This window comes from Ambystoma mexicanum, chromosome 9, assembly GCF_040938575.1.
Source record: "Ambystoma mexicanum isolate Mex_15411 chromosome 9, UKY_AmexF1_1, whole genome shotgun sequence".
NCBI classification, from domain to species: domain Eukaryota; kingdom Metazoa; phylum Chordata; class Amphibia; order Caudata; family Ambystomatidae; genus Ambystoma; species Ambystoma mexicanum.
In genome coordinates, this window is record NC_090931.1 from 1,508,124,873 (window position 1) to 1,508,146,877 (window position 22,005).

Sequence of the window (22,005 nt, forward strand, 5' to 3'; positions counted from 1 at the left end):
GCTCTGAGAACCCAGTAGGCCTGGGGGTACGTGCCAGCTCATCCATAAGCTCTTCTCAAAGACCTCGACTGAAAACGGTATATTGAGCAGCTTCAGGCCATCCAGCATCCGCAGCGATTCTCTTGAACTGGATGATGTATCTGAGTAGATCGGATGACACCTGTCGGATATAGAGTAGTTCTTCACTGGCAACTTTTGTAGATTCTTGTCTCTCAAAAGCTTGTTTAAACTGGGCAGTAAATCCCCCATAATCCTGCAATAGGGGACTGGCACTAGTAACGAGCGCAGTGGCCCAAGCCAGAGCATTGCCAGAGAGATTAGGGACCAGAAAGCCTATCCGGCTTGGTCTGAAGCATAAGTATGAGGCCAAAAGGTGAAGTGGATGATGCATGCTTCCATAAACTCCTTAAAGCGGCTTGGGTTACCATCATATTTGCCTGAGGCTAAAGGCATAGGTGATAGTTCCACGCGTGGTTGGTCCTAGGCTGTAACCATCTGCTGCAATGTTGCATTATCTGCCTTCAGGGTCTGCACCTCCTGTGAGAGACCCTGTACGGCATTTACTAATTCTGTAATCTGCTCTGCAGTAGCCATATTGGTAGTGTTCGGACGTTGCAAACTATCAGAAATGTCCTCTGTAGATTCACTCTGCCCAGTTAGTACCCCTTCCTCCTTCTCCTTACCTGAATCTTCCGAAGTCGATGTAGGTTTCCATTTCTTTCTTCTTCGTGATACCCTCTTCTTTTGGAAGAGATACGGCCTCCCTCGGATGGAAGCCACAATGTCACCGTACAAAGCACAGTTGACAGAGGACCCCTGCCCGCGAGCGCCTGGGAAAAGAGGAAAAAGCCAAAGACTAAAAGAAAACTCTTGTACGTATCCAGTTGCTTGATGGTAGGTGGTGAAGTTGAAGGATTCTGGGAGTTGGAGTTCGGTGGAACAGGTATGGTGATTCCAAAGGAACCTCAGGTGCGTGGAGACTTCAAGGTACAAAACAATCCTCCAGTTGGTGTTAAGGGGAGGCAAAAGCCTGCAGGTAAGTACAGGCAGCTGCTTTGCAAGTAAAGCGTGCGAGCGCACAAAAATAAGCAAAAAATGAATACCGCAGAAAGCCGTGGTAAGAGAGAGAAGACCAGAACGAAGGAGAGAAGGAAAAGACCAGCAGAAAGGTAAAGAGGGAACCGCTGGGAGAAGAAACAGTGTCCAGAAGAACACCAGAAAGCAGAGAGGCAAAAAGGGAGAAAATCAGAGGAGCCGAAAAGCGGAAAGAAAAAGAACTCTGAGGTACCGAGCGGATACTGCAGCGAATGCTGGCTGGGAAGCAAGGGCGAGGAGGACCAGCTGAGACCGGAAGAAAGGAAAGAAGGACAAGAAAGCACCCAGGAGAAACGAAGACAGGGAAGTAGGCGGCAGCAAGAGGAAAAACACTTGTTAACGTCGGACCCAAAGCGAAAGCAAAACACAGTGGGGTTGCAACGCAAAGCCTGGAAGGGAAGGCGGGGCTAAGAAGGGGAAGGAGGCACCCGTCCACAGAAGCTAGAGCGAGCAAGGCAGAAACGTGAGAAACGTAAAGGGACAGTCAATGGCGGTGAAGCCTCCAGGAATGCCACAAGCGCCAGGAAGGCAGGCGCGTGACAGAAATACATCTGTGTCGACATTCCTTCCCCCAGTGTTTAATGTCAACACTGTCACTATTCTCAGTTGAATCAACTTTTTATGAACCAGGTTGTACAGTCCCATAAAACGCCATGGGATTGCCTTGTTGTATGTCGGTCTTACACTAAATGTTTTTGACCACTATGTCTGTTCAGTTTATCAAATACTTGTATAGTTGCTATATCTTTCGTCCTGTTGAACATTGATTGGTTTTGAGTCTCTGTATTAAAATCACATGTTTTTTGAAAACCAAAATGTATTTGCTTAAACTTTATAAGAGTGGCATAAGCTGTACGATTTCTTGAATGTATGGATGTGGTGATTTTATTTGGTTGCCCTGATCAATTGTATGTATACTATTTTATTTACCTCAATAGATCAGGGAATTGCCAGGAGCCCTATTGGTTATACATCACGTTACTTGGACATAGTACTGTGCACAGGTGAAGCAGAATACATCCCATCCAGACTTACCTCACTGCTGCCTGTAACAAGGATCCCAGTAGGACCCCTCAGTCCTGGGAGCTCTCGCGCCCGACCTTCCCTCAGATCGGATTGGCTTTGTGTTGCGTAAACCCTGCCCTCTGACCTTAGGCTCCAAAGACTGCTTCCAGATAGTGGGTGCGTGATGGGCGTTTTGTTATGTGTGCTGGGCTGCCGGCAGCTTCAGCAGCCTGGATGCTGTGGCATGGAATCATCCAACCGCCACTGTGAGAAAGCGCAGCCTGCGGTGCAGGTATGTCAGCAGATCGTAAATGCCACCCTTTTATTACGAAAAATGGTATTGATTCCATACATGCAAATTAACAGACAAATTGGATGCAAATACACTAACATGGCATGATCCCTCCAGAAGTCGGAGGGATAGACATAGTTTTTCGCTAAGCACATTTTCTCAGCCTGTTCGTGAATCCATCTACAGGTGAAATTGATAAAACATCTCAAAAGTTACACTTGTGCAAATGTTAAAAACAGAAATTGCAGAGCTGGTGAATAAGGCAAAGGCATCGGAAAGTGAAAGCTAAACACTGTGGTGGTCATTACGACCCAGGCGGTAAGTACGCCAACTTTACCACCATGGCGTAAACTACGTTTACACCATGGTGGATGGCAGATTTACCGCCCCATTCCAAGGTGAGTGGGGCGGTAAATCCCCATTTCCCATTTTCCCTTCCCCATTCCCATTTTTGCCCCATAGGGCATAATGGGAGTGGGGAAGGCGCTAATTACGCCACCGTAAATTACGGTGGTGTAATTAGCCTCATGGCGGGTTAGCGCCATGGATTTTAACGGCTGCTAAAAGCAGCCGTTAAAATTGGAATCAGGCGTTAAGGGTTAACGACGGCGTTAACCCTTAACGCCTGGGTCGTAATGATGCCCTGTAAAGCAGACTCACGACTACAGGTCCAAATCTGATTGACAGTGCTGTGCATGAGTGGGGGAGCTGCGATCGGACCACATCTGATTGACAGAGCTGTGTATGAGTGGGGGAGCTGTGATAGGTCCACATCTGATTGACAGAATTATGCATGAGTGGGGGAGCTGCGAGCACGCCACATTTTCTGGTGACTTCATCTTTAGCAGCTGGGAGCAATCTGAAAAGTAACACCTTGCTAGATGTGTAGATGTTAGAATCAGTTCAACATCTGCACTATGGGAAAAAGGCCATTTATTTTATCTATTTATTTTTCATTTGTGAAGCACCCAAACCCATGGGTATCACAGCGTTTGAACCAATACAGAATGCAAACATAATGGAGTGTATATAAAGAAATCAGTATATAACGAGGCCAGTTGTATCTGTTAAAGAGCCAGGTTTTGAGAAGTTTCTGGAGTATGAAGGTTCACTTGTGATAACATCAGGGAGAAGGCCTCCATGTATGTGTGTGATTGGTACCTGCCTCGCACTGGTAGCTGTAAATGAAAGGTGACCAGCATGAGGGCAAATGCACTAGGAGATGGATAGTGGTATTTGGGGATATGTTATGTTATTGATACTTGTTAAGCACACGTTTGCCCCAGGGCATCATGGCCTTGGCAGCAAGGAGGCAGCAATTTTAATAAAGAGAGGGTTAAAACAGCAGAGTTTTCAATGACCGACGGAATGTGAGATGATCAACAGTGGCACAGAGAAAAAGAGGGAGGGCATTCCAGGCCCTAGCAGCAACCACTGAGAAGGCACGACCACCCATGCGGGATGGTCTAAATCGAGGCACTGGCACCGGGAGGGCAGACTGAGATCGAAGACAGCGAGCAGGAACATAGCACGCGATCAGGAACATAGTGCGGGAACAGGAACATAGCGCGGGAACTTAGCCTGTAGATATTCTGCCCCCAGTCTGCAAAAGGCATGATGAACAATGCACATGGATTTAAAAAGAATCTGTTTCTCAATAGGCAGCCAGTGGAGCTGTCTATGCAGAGGAGACATGTGGCCTCCAAATGGAGTATGGAGGATGGATCCGGCAGCAGCATTCTGGAGTAGCTGAAGACGATTGATGAGAAAACGTGGCTGAGCTAGGTAAAGTGAGTTGCAGTAGTCCACTGCGCTCAGGACAAGCACGGCCACCATTGGAACTTGACACTTAACCGGAATGAAAGGTAGAACTTTTCAAAGGATTCGCAGTTTAAAAAGTGACCGGCCTTACAGACCACCGCCACCTGCTCATCCACAGAGAGATGAAGTGATTGTAACTCCCAAATTCTTTACTGAGGAGGACGCAGAAGGAAAGGACCAAGAGAAACAGGCCAGAAATCAGCTGTCCAAAAAGAAAGAGGAGAGGCAGTTCCAACGACAGGAACCTCAGTTTTGTTGCTGTTTAACTTTAGCCAATTGGCCACCATCCAGAACCCCAGGTCCTCAATGCTCCTCCTAAACCGCACCGCTGTATAACCTCGAGTGAGATCCAGGCGGACCAAGATCTGTGTGTCATAGGCATAGGAATAGTACCAGAACCCATGGGATAAAATAAGGAAAAGAAGTGGCCTAATGTAAATGTTGACTAGTATTGGTAAAAGAGTGGATCCCTGAGGTACTCCGCAAGACAGCAATACAGGTTTAGAACAGAAAGGAGGAAGAGAGACCGACTGAGAACGATCAGCCAGGAAAGCAGAAAACCACACCAAGACTTGGCCAGATAGACCAGCTGCAGATAGACGGGAGATCAGAGTGGGGTGATCAACCGTGTCGAATGCAGCCGAGAGATCTAACAATAGTACTGCTCCGACACCACCCTGATCCACCAGGCGAGCTAGGTCATCCAGCACAGAGTTAAGCACTGATTCCGTGCCCCTCCCAAGCCGGAAACCTGATTGAAAGAAGTAAAAAAACCTAGAGGATTCCAGAAAGGGAGAGAGCAGAGGCGAGACCAAGGCCTCCAGTACCTTCATAAGAAAAGGCAGGAGAGAGATAGAACGAAGGTTGGTAAACACTGCAGGGTCCAGGGAGTGTTTCTTAAGTAGGGGGATCACCAGGGCCTGCTTCAGAGTGTTGGGAAAGTCTCCATCACGGAATGAGGCATTAACTGCTGGGGTGAGTTGGGAGATCAAATCACCCGAAATTTCCTTCAGAAGGGCCAGAGGAATGGCATCAGCTGGAGGGGCTGATTTGAGACGGTGAATAGCAAGTATTCCTTGGTCAGAGAAAATAGGGAAAGTAGACCACACAGAGTTAGGTAAAAGTGGGACACCAGGAGTAGAATCAGCAGCAGGCTGACCCCCCTCGCCCCCCACCACAGATATTTTTGCAAATAGCCTCAATGTTGGTGTGGAAGAAGGAGGAGGGCGAGTAACAAAGTTCCTGTGTGGGCAGAGCATAAGGGACAACCTTGTTACGGGGATTGGGAGATGTTAATGCACATTAGGCTGTATCTCTCCTGCAACATGCTCATGTTAACATTGCATTCTAAATACATGTGATGTAAATATGCGAGGGGAAAACACATGTATAAGTAGTCTGTCTAGCACACTCTATCACATTCCCCTACCTCTTTCCCATCCTGGCTTTTAAAAACACACCACACGCCACGGCTGGTTCTTGGATTTGCAAAGCCTTCTGTGGCAAACAATGTGCAAAGTCCTCTAACTTGCTTAACTTTTGATTTTGCTGGAAGTGACAGTCACGTTTACAGATTCTGCCATTGGTAAGAAGAGACATCTTTGTGACAGGCACAGGAACTAATGGTCACTGTTTATATTATATATGGAGCAACATTATAATCTGTCTCAATATGATTAAAGTTTGATTTTCAAAAGAACACACTGTAAAGTGCATCACTTCTATGGACTCGTAATTGTGGCTTCAAGGCACAGTTAGTAAAAATGACCTTGCCACCAGGGTTACATACTTAAGTTACGTGATGAAGCTAGGATTGGAGCCCAGTCTCATGCTTAGGGATGTGACCACATAGTTCCTTTGGTCTGGTTGATTAATACATATAATAGGCTAACCTGACATTGAAAAAGCAATATGGTAAGATTGTGCACAATGTAAACAAAATGTGAAGTTCCTAAACTGATATATTTTATGGCATACAGAAACCAAACCATGTATTCCCAGTGCGCCATGCATAGTCGAGGGTGTTTTGCTTCCACAGTCTTGTAAAAACGCCTTTGGACATGCATTATGAGGAAACTATGAATGGCACACCTGTGCTTTCCTTTGCATTGCAAGGGACTGGGGAGCAAGTTAGGAGCTAACTGGTTCCACTGTGTATGTTAGGAACCAGGAGAGATGAGGCATTTGATAAACATCTCCCGATTCCTGTCTGGATGGTGTGCAGGAGATGAAGGGCCATGCAAAAGGCGTGTGGTGGACCTGGAGTTGGTGGGAGTTCTGAGGGTATGGCGTTGCGCAGGTGGGAAAATAAACATCTGTGCTTGTATTTGTGCATCCCTACACTTGGTTGTCTTCGTAAGCGCACTTGTGAATAAGGATGCAGTGTGTATTTTGCAGCATATGGTTACTCGTGTGAATGGGAGCGTGAGCGTGCACCATGAATATTGTAGCATATTAATCCATATGTGAATAGGAGAATGAGCGCAAAGTGAATGTGTGTATGGGCGGCTGGCTTGGAATTAGGTCCTCTGATTGGGGGTGGCTGGGAAGACATAATTTTTACTGGCATTATGGGCAAATCCAACATGAGCATTCTTAGAGGAGCAACTGGCCTACATTGTTGCAGTCAATGTGTGCATGTTTTCGTTTTCTAACAGTTTTATGGACCTTTACTGGCAGGAAGGGCAATGCTAAAGTGCGTATGTTCTCACAAATGTTTTCTTATAATATCTTTGCTGCCATTATGGACAAAGTACCCATGTGTACACATCCGTATGTTTGTCAATGGAGACATTGGCATACATGTGCACGACCAGCAGGAATTTATTTCAAACCTGCAGAGTACTGGCGTGTATTGTGGGCAAAGGCAACATCAAAATGTGTTGGAAAACAGCCCTGTGCACTGTTGGTGGCCTGGCATCTACTGGATTTTGTCCATTTGCTGCCCTACAAATCTTATTGTCAACGGTGTCGTTTTTTCACTGAAAGTGTGCTGTAAAATGCACCACGTCAATCCATTGTTGAATGAGTCTTCCCAAACTCCCCTTGGTTTGATGTGGCTCCCACCCTATGCTCAGTCGTTCATTCACATTCTGCTAGAAAGGCTCAAATTGCCGGGGTTCATCTCGAGAATGCCTGAGTTGCATGGGAGCCCAAGAACTTGTGCTGCAGGTAGTGCATATCCGTTTGGGAGTTAATAATACAAAATTAATAGATCAATCAATAGTCTGTGTTTGTTGCCAGGTTCTTATTTTTCCTTTTAAAGCATGTTTTCTGCTCGTCAACTCATTTCTTTCAGGGATATTTGAGTCATTCCCAGAGCTATTTCTGTTCTTTTGGCCAGAGTCTGTAGTATCCAGGGTGTATGTACAGTAACTATGAGGAACTCTGCCCATGAATGTATTTAAAAGGCGAAATCTAGCCCTAATTGCTATATACATGTTGAGTGATTGCCTACACATTTCCTACAGTTGTTGTAATTAAGTGAAAGACCAAGAAAACATTGTCAAAAAAGAAATGTCTGCATGATCTAGCCACACCCCTGCCACTCAGCCCATTTCTTTCAACAAATTGCACAGTTTCACTACTTTTCTGTGTGTGCTTAGACCACTGGAAATGGTTGCCCTCCAGTATGGCACCTCTGATGTTGGCTCAGATTTGAGCTCCGAGTGAAGCTTTTCTCACACTCTGTACACTGGTATGGTCGCTCCCTAGTATGGCACTTCTGATGCCTGTACAGGTGTGATTTATAAGTGAAGCTTTTCTCGCACTGCGTGCACTGAAACGGTCGCTCCCCAGTATGGCTCCTATGATGTTGGTTCAGATATGAGCTCTGAGTGAAGCTTTTCTCACACTCTGTACACTGGTATGGCCGCTCCCCAGTATGGATCTTCTGATGCTGGTACAGATTTCCTCTCTGGGTGTAGCTTTTATCACACTCCGTACACTGGTACGGTCGTTCCCCAGTATGGATCTTCTGATGCTGGTACATATGTGATCTCTGAGTGAATCTTTTCTCACACTCTGTACACTGGTATGGTCGGTCCCCAGTATGGATCTTCTGATGCTGGAACAGAACTGCCCTCTGACCGAAGCTTCTATCACACTCTGTACACTGGTATGGTCGTTCTCCAGTATGGATCTTCTGATGCTGGTACAAGTTTTCCCTCCGAGTGAAGCTTTTCTCACACTCCGTACACTGGTATGGATGCTCCCCAGTATGGCTCTTCAGATGCTGGATCAGATTTGAGCGGTGAGTGAAACGTATACCGCACTCCATGCACGGGTATGGTCGCTCACCGGTATGGATCTTCTGATGCTTGTACAGGTTTGAGCTCCGAGTGAAGAGTCTTGCACACTCTGTACACTGGTAGGGTTGCTCGCCAGTATGAACCTTCTGATGTCTGCACAGATCTGAGCTCTGACTGAAGCTTCTCTCACACTTTGTACACTGGTAGGGTCGCTCCCCAGTATGGCTCTTATGATGCTGGTACAGATTTGAGCTCTGAGTGAAGCTTTTCTCACACTCTGTACACTGGTATGGTCTCTCCCCAGTATGGATCTTCTGATGCTTGTGCAGGTATGACTTATAAGTGAAGCTTTTCCCGCATTCTGTACACTGGTAGGGTCGCACCCCAGTATGGATCCGCTGATGCGTGACCAGATCTGAGCTGTAAGTGAAGCTTTTCACACACTCTGTACACTGGTATGGTCGCTCCCCGGTATGGATCATTTGATGCCTGTGCAGGTATGACTTATAAGTGAAGCTTTTCCCGCACTCTGTACACTGGTGCTGTCTTTTTCCTGTGTGGGATGTCCGATGCCTTCTCAGTTGAGCTGCGTGATGACAGTGCTTATCACCTTCCATGTACTCGCAGGACTTCTCCCCAGCATGGGTCATCTGACGGCTGCTCATTCTCTGTTGAAAGAAGCAAAGGCCCCTTGTATTATTTTATGTCATTGTACAAAGTAAAAATCAATAGATCTAATGCAGAACTGTTCATTCTCGTTATACACAGTCCAATCCCCAATAATTATAATAAAATAAAACTTTCTAAGCCTTCACCAACCAGGAAAGTCAAATGGACATAAATACATGGTAGGAGAATACACCAATGATTTACATGTACAATATTGCATAGAGACATTTTTTATTTTATAAAATGTAGGTGTCTCAGTTTGGGGCTTGCATTAGTTAACGGCAGTCCTCCAGCTAAGGTGCGTACTGGCTCATTTTGTACAATTAAATCATGTACATACGCCACATTTACTATTTCCTTGTGTATCATTTATGCAGGCAGCACACAGCAGTTGCTTGTGAAGTTCCTTGTTTCATACAGTAGGTGGCACTGTGCCACTGCAGCTTAACATGAAACAGTTGGAATCCTGTGAGCAGACAGGATAACACTGCAACCAAGTTGACTGATCTGGGGAGTCGGGGTTGCAGAGAAGGTGGCACTATGTGCACTGCTGCAGCAGCGGTCAACCTACAATACGTAAGCAGCTGCAGCAAGTACATTTGAAACGCTCTATTCCACACCCCTTGCAGTTACACCTATCTTTACATGCAGGGCTAATGGCAGCAGGGTTTTGTTCATTTCCCCGCAGGCAAGTGAGCACCATTTTTCACTTTCTTCTAGTTGCCCCTGGCATACAGGCAGAAGAGGATGGCAGTGGGAAGGCACAACAATATCCTGCAACTCCCATTAACAGGAGAAGCTGTGCACATGGTCGCAGAGTGGGCACAGTGGACAGTGCAACTGGAAAGAGCGCTCAGGAGGAAAGCCCTACGGGAATGGTCCCCGGTCAATAGTGCCCAAATTTCTAAGTTACAAGGATAGAACAGAAGTTTTGTACAGGGCAAAGCAGTTACAGGAAGTGGAATTTGAAAGCTCAAAGGTTGCAATATATCAGGACCTCTCAAACCTCACGCTAACCAGGCGCAGAGCATGTGCAGGGTTGGGTAGAGAACACATGCGTTTTCCCAGTTCAGCTGCAGGACCAATGGAAAGGGCTTTCCCCTCATGCTGCAGAACCATTAGGAAAAGCAGAGGAACTTTGCAAGTCGTGCAGATGATGAAAGCCATGACACCCTTCTTATTGTTCCCAAGTGAGCCCGGGGCCTGTCATTCCAGCGTGAGAAGACTTTATAGTCTGGCCTTTGCGGTTTCTCTTACTGCAGGATCGTGGTTCGTTCCTCTAAGAAGGTGCTGCACTGATGGGCTGAGACGCGGCTGCCAGATAAACTGAAGAATTGGTGCGTCAATATCCCACAGTGACCACCACTTCCATAAATGGGCCACACAACTACTCTAAATGCTAAACCAACCAATGCTACAGACATGGCACTTTCTTTGTTAATACCCTCCTGTACCATGTCTGTGACAAGAGTACATACCTGCTCAAAAGTGTGGGTGTGAAAGAGAGTGATTGCAATCACTGCCTCAGTGTTAAAGAATATGCCTACGTTTGATGATTAAATGTGCATCTGGTTTTATATTTTTTAGAAATCTTTTTAGTGTTACTGTGTGGGGATATTACGTAATTAAGTGTGAGCGTTAATGCGCACTTTTGTAGCTCTGTTAATATCATGTTGACGTATTATTTTTCCCTCATCGCCCGCGGCCGTGTCATTTCTACGTGCAGCAGGCACAAAAGACTTGCATCGGCGCTTTGTGCTTACACGAAGCCTGTCTGTGCCCGTTTGTGGCAGTTGGACGGTCGCCGCGGGAGTCTGCCCTTTTAATGAGGTACTACTAAATGTAACTGTTTAAAGGACCGACTGATCCAGGCTCTCATATTGTTTGTGTATCTGAAACAAAAAAAACTGCGATATATTATGCTGACCTATTTCATTGAGGAGTTAAAGGAAATGAGATTTAAAGGTGAGGGGAAAAATCACCTTGCGGACAAAATTAGGCAAGTAGGGATTACCAATCATAATACCTTAGCAAAGGGGGACTCTACCGTCCAATTCCAAGTATCCTTGATTAGTGCACGGTCTGCTATCCAAAAAGCAGTTGCAATTTATGATCTCATTATAGCTATGAACCTGGCTGTTTTGTTTATAAGAGAATATTGGTTCAATGAAGCCTCTGCCGCACATTTCGATCTCTTGGTACCAGAGAATTTCTTGATCAAGTGGGCCAATAGGGAGGGTGCAACAGGAGGAGGGGTGGCTAGTATTGCTCGAATCTCCCTGGGAATGTCCTTTCCAAAGCTTCCAAATCTTGAACTGGGATATACAGTCTCAAATGTTAAGATGGACCTTGCACACATCCCATAATTGTTCTTACCACTTGGTGCTGTGCTACAGACCCCCAGGCCAACTGGGCTCCTTTTTACAAGGGCTCGATAGCTATTTAGGGGCTGAAGCATTAAATTGTCAAAATGTTATCATCTTGGGCGATTTTAACATCTGGTGCTATGTGGAGGACAATGTGGAATATTTACATCTTAAGGACATTAGCTTTTCTCATGGTCTTTCTTCATTGACCAACACTATATCCCATACTGGAGGCCATTGTCTGGACTTAATTAGGTTCAGAGGTAAGACATTAAATCACCTTAAGAATACACCTCTATCATGGTCTAACCACTTTGCGGTCAACTTTACTATGCCAAATGAGGCAAAACAGAAAGGAACAACTGTTGGCCATGATATTCAGTTTACACATAGCAAGAAAAAGACCTAATGAATGGGTTCTTAGCCCTTCCAGCTAACACATGGTGTGCCGAATTATATACTCATTTTATGACCTGCTTGCAAGCAAATTGTGACAAACTGGCCCCCATCACTCGTTCCAAAGAATCCAGCTGTAAAAATAATCAGTGGTTTAATGAGTCTTTAAGGACAGAAAAATGAATATCGTCGCAGGGGAAAACTATGATAAAGACCGGATCCTCTGTGGATTGACTTGAGGTTAAAGCAGCCTTAAGGAGATATAAGGAGGGCATTGTTAATGCCAAAGCAGACTGCTTGCAAAAACAAATAGGACGTGCTTTAAATAGACCTAAGGATCTCTTTCAAACTGTGAAAAACTTTAGTTCCCCCCCTGTATGACCTCATTTTTTCTTCCCTCTTTATCCTTGGCCAATGATGTCAATGATTTTATTTTTCAGAAAAGATTGAAGTGATTATAGCCAATATTGAACTACAAACCTCACAAATGCCTATTAAAGATTTGAACACCAATATGGGGTTTGAGTACGATCAAACGTGTTTAAAGTTTGATTTTAAGCTGGTGGAATTGGACTTGACCAGTAATCTCACCTCCAAATTAAAACCTACTAACCACAAATATGACTCATTTCCTGTATATCTAGCCAGAAAACATGCGGAAGTGTTAAGTGCACCTGTGCTGGCTATTATAATTGCCTCATTAATGCAAGGTTGCATCGCTAGGCGACTAAAGAGGTCGTATATTACACCTCTGTTAAAGAAAAACACTTTGGATCCCAAGGTTTACGCAAATTATCGTCCCATCGCAGGCCTATCCTGGTTGGCCAAGATCTTGGAAAAGAGTGTTACAATACAACTACAGGATCATTTGGAGGAACAGGGTATTTTGGACTTGTACCAATCTGGTTTTAGACTAGGTCATGGGACGGAGACGGCATTATTGTCAGTCTGGGATGATATCTTACAGGCATATAAAATACCCAAATATACCCAAAATGACATGGTATATATAAAACAAACCTATTCACTACCGTAAGATACACTTAACCACATTTAATAATTGAAAACACACATATGCCTTTGACACCTAGTACACTCTCCAGGTGTTATAATTCAAAACATATATATGTTTTGATTTATAACACCTGGAGAGTGAAAAGGTTCATTGTATATCTACCATGTGTGTTTTATTTGGGGTTATGTTAATTTAGAACATTTTTATGAGTTTTTTTTATCTTTTGTAAACCAAATTAAAAATGTACTAAAATTGTGTATATGATTTATGTAGTTGGTCTATCTATTTTTTCAGGGCTATAAGGTCCAGGAGGGTTTGCACCATGTTGCTGGTATAGATCAGTGAATCTGTGAAAATTCAATTTGTGTCGCCTTCTCCTTTGTATATGAATATTCATTCATGAATGCACCTGCTCAACAGGTTATTCATTCATGGTTATTTATGATTTATTTATTTATGATCGTTTATGAATACACCTGCTCAATGCCAAATATCCATATTTTCAGTGCAGGTTCTTTCTGAGATATTCTACGCATTCCAGCTTTTATTGGACTAACTGGAAATATTATGCCGAGCTGTATAAGAAACCAGAAGGTGTCTCACCCGCTAGTCCCCGGAGATCTGCATCCAGGTGGACATGACACGGCCATCGCTTTCCGATGCAGTTCCTGGGTGTGGACCAGTGTGGGAGGATCACCTGGGTGAGGGGTCTTTGGGGAGTGGGAAACCAGTTGGTGAGACACGGTATACCCTTCCTTATAACAACTTTACCCCATCCTACCAGGTAGGATATTTAAGAACTCTACCCCCAGCCCTTTTTAAAACAGAAACACTTTCTCACTGACAGCCCGCTCTAAGGGAAAATAGACTAACACCTGAGCAGTGTACCTGATGTGTCCCAATATAATGGCCAGGCGAGGTCAGGCAATTAATGATCATCACACACACCCGACTTTCATTACACTTCCCCACGTGGATAAAAGGTGGAGCGCGAGAGCAGACTGTGAGCGAGGCAAAGAACAAAAGTAAACAGCAGTTCAAAGATTGCAGCTTAACGAGAGGAGAAAGACAGCCAAACAGAAGAGGTTTGCATGGAAGAAACTTCCCTTGACATTTTCGACAAGGAACCGTTACTTTCACAAGACCTTGTGAGAAAGCGCAAGACTAGGAAACCAGGCTGAAGAATCCTGCATTGTGTGTCAGAGGTACCCAGGCCCCTCCCATGTCAGTAATCAAGGCAGGGAGAATCTCCAACCACCATGGTACTGACCTTGGCTCCAAGAACAAAGCCACTTCAGTCAAAACAACACACCCAGTGAGTTGGGGAGACTGGTACAAGACCGGTCTTTGTTGAAGCCAAGTTTGTTGAAGCAGCAACAATGCCTGGCGAGCGCTGGAACGAATATTGTTAAAATGCATGTGATAAGAAACTTGAATGAAGTTAAACTGCTGATGAGTGAGAAAAATAGATACATTTGGTAAAAGCCTGGCAGAGAGAGATGAATTGAGAGAGAGCGAATAACTGTGAATTGAAGTGGTCTTGCAAGGAGTCAAGTCAAATCCTGCACACAGTCGAATGTCTTCGATTTCGATGAAGTAGATACATGTTTGTAAAAGTACATGGATTTGGTCCAAGCCCAACAGAGGGAGATCAAGTGAAAGCTTTGTGTTAAAGTGGGCCTGAGGAGACCACTAGGTGGTGTGGGAGAATATAGCAGCGTAGGTTTGCAGCTCCCATTCCCTCTGGCAAAATCGAGATGAGATGGAGAGATAAAAGTCGTTGAGAGAGAATGAGAGCGGGAGCTAACAAAGCCGAAAAAGAATTGAGAGAAGGCCTGAGGGAGGAGCAGGCCAGAAAAAGGAGACGCCAGAGCCCCTCGGCACAGTACGCTGGAGAAGGAGCCTAGGCCGCCGATTGGTGTAACTGAGCACCAGAGCGGAACCCTGCATTTGGATTAGGGAGAACCTGCAGGGCACACCGAAAAGGGCACTGTGGTCCCCGGAGACCGGACAGATGTATCCCCTATAGGCCACCGCAAGATGGAGGCCCGCCCGTAAAGGAATGGTGGTGAAGCCCCAGAGGAGTGTGGAACGAGGGTGGCTCCTGGCAGAGAAGTCCCGGAGCTGCGGAGACAAGCGTAGACCACGTGCCGCGCTGGAAGAGGAGGAGAAGCCCAGCAGTGGAAAATAGGTGGAGCGGGCCAAGAAAACAACGCAGCGTGCGGAGAAGGAACACCCCGGCCGTGACCGCATTCCCAGGTACGCCTTGCCAAGCGCCCCTCCCGGTCCCCAACTAAGTACGCTGAATGCAGCGCTTTCAGAGTTAAGAAACAGAGGGGAGGGGCACCCGGAGGAACGGACAACATCAAAGAGGACAGCACACGTACAAAGGGGAAAGGGGGAAAAAAAGAGGAACGCATATCCAGAGGGCGGGGGACACCCCCACCCATATGGTTCAGCACCTAGGAGAGGAAACTCTGCGCTGTACAACACAGGCCGTGGGCGCTGACGCAGGAAGGTGTGGCACCCAGGAGGAAGGGTGAGACACCACGAAAGAGCACAGAGATACCAGGGAGCACATGAAGCACGGAAAGCAGCAATCAAGGATGCAAGAAGCCCGCGGTTCCTCAATACCAGGCCATATCAGAGCTGGGGTAGGGTCATCAATATAATAACAGGTTGGTTGTTTACACCTGCAGGCAAGAGAACATGGAGCTAACATAGCGGAAGAAGGGTATAGAGAGGAGATACAGTGAGAAGGTTTCTACACGCAGGCCCTCCTGGCCCTGAGTAATCCACTGGGCAACGGAATAGCCTGAAAGGTGTTGTAAGCGCTCCGGCAGCACCATCCCTGCGAAGAAGCCACGAGGTGAGACAGACAGGGGCACAGCAAAGTCAACTGCGGGCACCCTGCCACGCTACAAAGAGAAGCACAAAAGCACAGAAGAGGGAGCATGCTTGTCTGGACATAGGCCTCAATCTTAGTGTGCACAGGAAGAGCAGGGGGAAGTCCCCTAAAGTGAATTCGAAGACAGGGGGGATCGCCATGCCCTGATGAGGAGGGGTAGGTGAGGTCAAGGTAACAAAAGTGGTCCCCGGGGGCGACAAAGGCCATACAAGTCAGAAGGAACGCCATCCCGGCAAATAGCCAGAACAGGATCCACTGCCGGGTGAGGCAACACAGAGAAACAGTAGGACAGAGGACTCGAGACTAGACGTAGTAGATCTTGGGCCACGGAAAAGCTGAAAGAGATTGACACTTGCAGTGAGTAGCACCAGACCTGAAGGAGGGGCTCATTGACATTCAGAGGAGCAGGGGTATCGTCAAAAAATGTCAGAGAGCTCCAAAAGAAAATGCCAACGGAAACAAATATGTCTACGTTCTCGACAAAGGAAGTCATAGGGCACATCCTGTCAGAGATAAAGGCCCTCAGAGGGGACATACAGGCCTCTATAACAGACTTGGCAGGGACAATGACTATGGTGGAAAGTAAAGTAGAAGGCCTGGAGCACAACCAATTGAATGCGGACATGGTCAAAATTAGACTGGACGTCACAATGACAGAAATAGAGCTTCGAGAAGAGGAAGTGATGCTCCGAAAGGATGATCTGTAACATAGAGTAAGATATAATAACGTAAGGATACTCAGACTGAAAGAATCGGCAATGGAAACTCTGAGGCATGTTGAAGAAAAGATCCAGGCATTCGTGCATCAACTCTTTTAAGCAGATGTGGGTAAGACAGTGCAACTGGAAAGAGTGCACAGGAGGAAAGCCCTACGGGAATGGTCCCCGGTCAATAGTGCCCAAATTTCTAAGTTACAAGGATAGAACAGACGTTTTGTACAGGGCCAAGTAGTTACAGGAAGTGGAATTTGAAGGCTCAAAGGTTGCAATAGATCAGGACCTCTCAAACCTCACGCTAGCCAGGCGCAGAGCATGTAGACCCCTCACGACATGGCTACACGATAAATGAATTAGATATAGATGGGGCTACCCGTTCTCGTTGCAATTCGAGGTGGAAAAGGTGGATTTCCACTTAACATCGGCAGAGGAGGCGGAACAGGCCTTGGGCCACCTAACAGCAGACGTTGAAGCAGTACCTAGCAGCCCACAAGGCCCATCCACAAGAGGGGAATGCTCGAGGCCCGTACTCATGGGCGAATGAAACATGGGACAGGAAGGCGAAAGGGGATGAATCAGACAAAAGGGTGGACAAACTGTGGCACCTGGGACAGGCACTGGAGAGGCGAGGCCTGGTAGATGTATGGAGAAGTCAGCACCCGCAGAAGAGGGCTTGACTTTCTTTTCGGTGCCGCATAAAACATACACCTGGATTAACTACCTGCTTTTAAATAAGGAACAAGGCACAAGAGTGATGGGTAGCAGTATTAGGCCGGTGGGATGGATGGATCACGATATGGTGATCACGACCCTGGATGGCGAGGGGCTGCACAGAAGAGAGGGGATGTGGCATTGTAATGAAACACTTTGGGGTCACCCTATCTTTGCAGACAAGTTAGCTGAGGCAATAACATAGTACTTTAAAATCAATGATACCGGAGAAGTGAATACTGGAGTGGTCTGGGATGCAGGGAAAGCAACCTGGCGAGGCCTCCTGATCAAAGAGGGGGCTAGGAGGAAAAGGGAGAGAGGGTTGAGGGAAGACAGACTTAGTAAAGAAATGCTGGAGGGGGAGAGCCTAGAAAGCCTGATCACTGTTGAGGAAATGCAGGATGCAATAGCGCGTCTCCCTAATGGAAAGGCGCCGGGGGAAGATGGCTACACGATTTTACAAAAAGCATGCAGGAGACTTAGGACAACATATGGTAAAACTGTCTAATCATTTTTTAGACACAGAAGAGGCCTCAGGGACATTTAGCAATGCCTTAATATTGGTAATCCCAAAAGAGGGAAAGGACCCTGCCAATGCGCCTCATACTGCCCAATTTCGCTATTAAATGTGGACAAAAAGATATTTACAAGTATACTGGCGACACGTTTTGAAGGGAAGTTGCCTCGCATAGTGCACCCAGATCAAATGGGATTCATAGCGGGTAGGCAGGGCCCAGATGCAATTCGGAAAACACTGGACCTCATGGAACATACTCAAGGGGAGAAGGGAGAATGGGCTCTGCTAAGCTTAGATGCTGAGAAGGCCTTTGGTAGGGTAGAATGGGGTTTCCTTTTTGCGATAGTGCAGAAGATAGGGGTGGGAGACAGAATGTGTCGGGCGATTGAAGATATTGGGCCTCATTACACGGAAGGCTGTAGTCCAGGGTGCTATTAGCACCCTGGACCATGCCGGTAAAATACCAGCACCGCCTTGGCGGAAAGGGGATTTACCGCCCCATTCCAAGGTTGGAGGGGCGGTAAATCCCCTTTCCGCCATTGCCCTTCCCCATTCCCATTTCTGCCCCATAGGGCTCTATCGGACTGGGGAAGGCGCTAATTACGGCACCGCAATTTTGCGGTGCCGTAATTAGCTCCGAGGTCCCTTAGCGGGTTGGTATTTAACGCCTGCAAAAAGCAGGCGTTAAAACTCCAACCCGCTAAGGGACCTCGTAGTACGGCGGTAAGGGTTAACGGTCACCGTTGCCATTAACGGTGACCGTTAACCCTTACCGCCGTCCGTGTAATGAGGCCCATTGACTCGGGCTCAAGGCAAGGGTTATAGTGAATGGGATGAGATCACAGGAATTTCAACTGGGCAGAGGGACAAGGCAGGGTTGTCCCCTGTCTCGCCTGCAATTCACATTGACTATGGAACCACTAGGGGAAAGAATACAAGGGAATAACCAGATAAGACGAATACAGGTAGGGGAGCGGAGCAACAAAGTAAGAATGTACGCTGACGATGTGCTGTTCTACTTAACGGATATAAAGAGTTTGGTCCAGAGGGTGCTCAGAATACTGGAAGAATATGGGGAAATATCGGGTTTTAAGGTAAATGTTAGCAAATCAATCCACCTCCCTCTGCACAACTCGGAACAGCAAGGTGAAGAATGGGCGAACCTGGGTATACCGATGGGAAAAGACAGTGGGCCTCATTACACATTAGGTGGTAAGGGTTTACCGGTACCGGTAAGGGCAACGGTACCGGTAAAACCTTACTGCCTTACTACGAGTTCCTTTTGCGGGACCCGACCTTAACGGCTGGTTTTACCAGCCGTTAAAGTAGGGTGTCGCAAAGGGACTTTGGTGCTAATTACGGTACCGCAAATTGCGGTACCATAATTAGCTCCTTCCCCATTCCCATGATGCCCTATGGGGGCAAAAATGGGAATAGGGAAGTGCCTTGGTGAATGGGGAATTACCGCCCCCGCTCACCTTGGAGTAGGGCGGTAATTCCGCCATCCACCAAGGCGGACACAGTAAAATACCGGCGGCAACCATGGCGCTAATAGCGCCATGGTTACCGCCTACCGTGTAATGAGGCCCAGTATAAAGTATTTAGGAGTAATGATACCCAAAGGCCTGAACAATTTATATGAGCGCAATTTCCCCAGGCTAATGCATAAACTCTTATGCGAGCTAGAAGCATGGTCAAAACTAACAATCTCATGGCATGGGTGGAGATAGAGAACTTCCTGTTCTGACCAGTCACTCTGGAAGAATGGCTTTGGGCGCCTGCTAGTGCAGCCCCAGCCAGGGTGCACTCACATAGAATCCTGGGTCCACACTGGAGATTGTGGAGGGTCAAGACGGAGATGAGCAGAGTCACGACATGGCCACGGGACGGGTGGGACGGGTGGGACATGTCCTAAAATAAGACACATTTGTGGAGATAACTGATGCAGAGGAATCCCTGGGGATAGCAAACATTTCGGTGTTTAAGTACCTACAACTCAAGGGGGTATTAATATCATAAGAGTAGAGGAGGGGATTCAGGGGGAATTGACAAGAACATAGAAATTGCTGGACACGGAGAGGGGGACAAAGAGACTCATATCCAGAATGTACAAAGCGTTGCTGGAAGCAAAGGGGGAAGGCATTTCCGTACTCAGGAATAAATGGGACAGTGACATGGGGCTTGAAATGGAGATGGAACAGTGGAGGAGGTTATGTCTCAATGCACATCGTGCATCAGTTTCTAGTCAATATAAACGACATGGGCTCAAACTCCTGTACAGGACAGGTGGACCCAATGCAGATATCGAAGATGTTTTCGGGGGCAGACCCTCAATACCAGAGAAGATGTGGGTTAAATCGCAGACTACTGGCATATGTGGTGGGGATGTGACAGGGTGCATGGATATTGGAAGGAGGTGCTGGGTTGGATAAAGGCACTGGAGGTAACAGATAGGACCCTAGACCCCCTACTTGTAATGTTCGGTATGGATCCAATAGAGGGAGAATGGGTGAAACTCTATCTGCTGTTAGCGGCTATGGCATGCCTGGTTGGGAGCTGGTAGAGAGAGGAGCTCCCAAAAGAAAGGGAAAGGGCCACAAAGGCACTAGATCTGTACAAAATGTCGAAACTCACCAGACAACTACATGACCAGACCCCAACAAGGGCTATAGGATGGGCAGCCTTCCTTGCAAAATATGATCCCGAGAAACTATAGCTGAGAAGAGGAAGGAAATACAGGAAGAGAGAGGAGCCTGTCATAGGAATGGGAGAGTTGAGGGACCTGAAGGAACATAGGAGAAATGAACGGCGAAACGACAGTGGTGCTCATTGTGAAGGGATAGGGGAAAGAATATAAGGGGAGTGCCCCAATCGGGACCCAGACAATGAAACAAGGACCCCAAGGAAATAAATGGAAGGGACATTCTTCAGCTATGAGATTAATAAACAATGGGACGAACTGGGATGTGGAAACCAGAGAGATCACTGAGGTGGCAGCCCGGGAGCCACGAGAGACCTAAGGATAAAGGGGACAGGGGAAGGAGGGAGGGTGGGGAGGTGGGAGGGGAAGTGGTGTTTCAGTTTCTTGTTGGGGAAGGGAGAAAACAGAAAACCTATACAGTGAACGTATGTTTGGAACATGAAAGTTTATCAAGTCGGTTGTAACAATGCAAATTCACCAATAAAACATTTGAAAAAAAAGTGGGTCTGAGCCCAGTGGAGAGGGCCCCAGGCTGAGTCGAGAATCACCCAAGCAGTTGTACATGAGAATCCTGTGGAGAAAGGAACTTTTGAATGTTTGTTTGTCGCATCAGGCCCTCTGAAGTAAGAGACTTTGACATAGAAGGCCCTGATGCTGAGATCTGAACTGCATCCTCATGCTAGAGAAGCCTGAAACTGTGCTAAGCTCGAGTGTGCCACCTTGTCCTGTGCTGAAAACGTGAGGAAGGGAGGCCAACGGCTTGAATATCCTGACATATCATTTCTTGAAAACTTCTTTTTGCATAACATTGTTTGCCACATTATTTGTATTTAAAAGTAAGGCTTGGCAAAAGGTTTATTAGTATAGGCCCTTTTATTTTGACGGACTCGACTAGGACTGCGTTATTATTATTTGATGGTAGTAGCTCGCTCCCATCTTTAGATTTAGGATTAGATAGGTGTTTTTCAAATCCCATAGATTTTCAATAAACACCCTTGAACTGTGGTCACTTATGTCTTTCTTACTGTTTGATACCATGCCTTCCTTACATATGGTGTCAGTAGTGAGATATGATTCAATTGATAAAAATTGAGAATCTATGCTAATAATAATCGTTGTACCACTAGAAGCGGAATATAGAATTGTTGAACTCCTTAACTCTGACTGTGTATGCACTCTAAAAGAGGTTTTGCTCTCCCAGATGAACGTCCTGGTCAACAGGAGTTGTTTTTTTAAAACCCAGTTGTTATTTGATACCCTTCCATTGTCCCCCTATAATATCCAACAGTGGGATTGAAAAATCCTAAAAATACAACCAGCACACACCTTAATTAGACCTAGCGCTATGAATCCCCTTGTCCCGAACCTTTTCCTTTGGTACCAAATTTAACTTCGGTCCCTGGTCCATCAGGTCTAGAAATCAATCTATCTAAATCTCCCCCTTCGGCGGAATCGGACTCAGAGGAAACTTTATCAGAGTTGAGACCTGTTTCTTTTCCAACTGAGAAAATACTACAGAGGGAACCCTCACCCCGCCATAAGA

The 22,005-nt window shown here is 46.4% G+C and overlaps 1 protein-coding gene across 1 annotated transcript in view; it reads right to left on the reverse strand.

The window, feature by feature from the left end:
• Nucleotides 1–2,408: 2,408 nt before the first annotated feature.
• Nucleotides 2,409–22,005, reverse strand: part of LOC138489364 (zinc finger protein 551-like) — a 71,870-nt gene continuing 52,273 nt past the window's right edge. Inside the window, exon 5 of the mRNA XM_069617082.1 lies at nucleotides 2,409–9,131. Coding sequence (XP_069473183.1) covers nucleotides 7,815–9,131 — 1,317 coding nt within the window. The 3' untranslated portion in view covers nucleotides 2,409–7,814. The remainder of the gene's footprint in view (nucleotides 9,132–22,005) is intronic.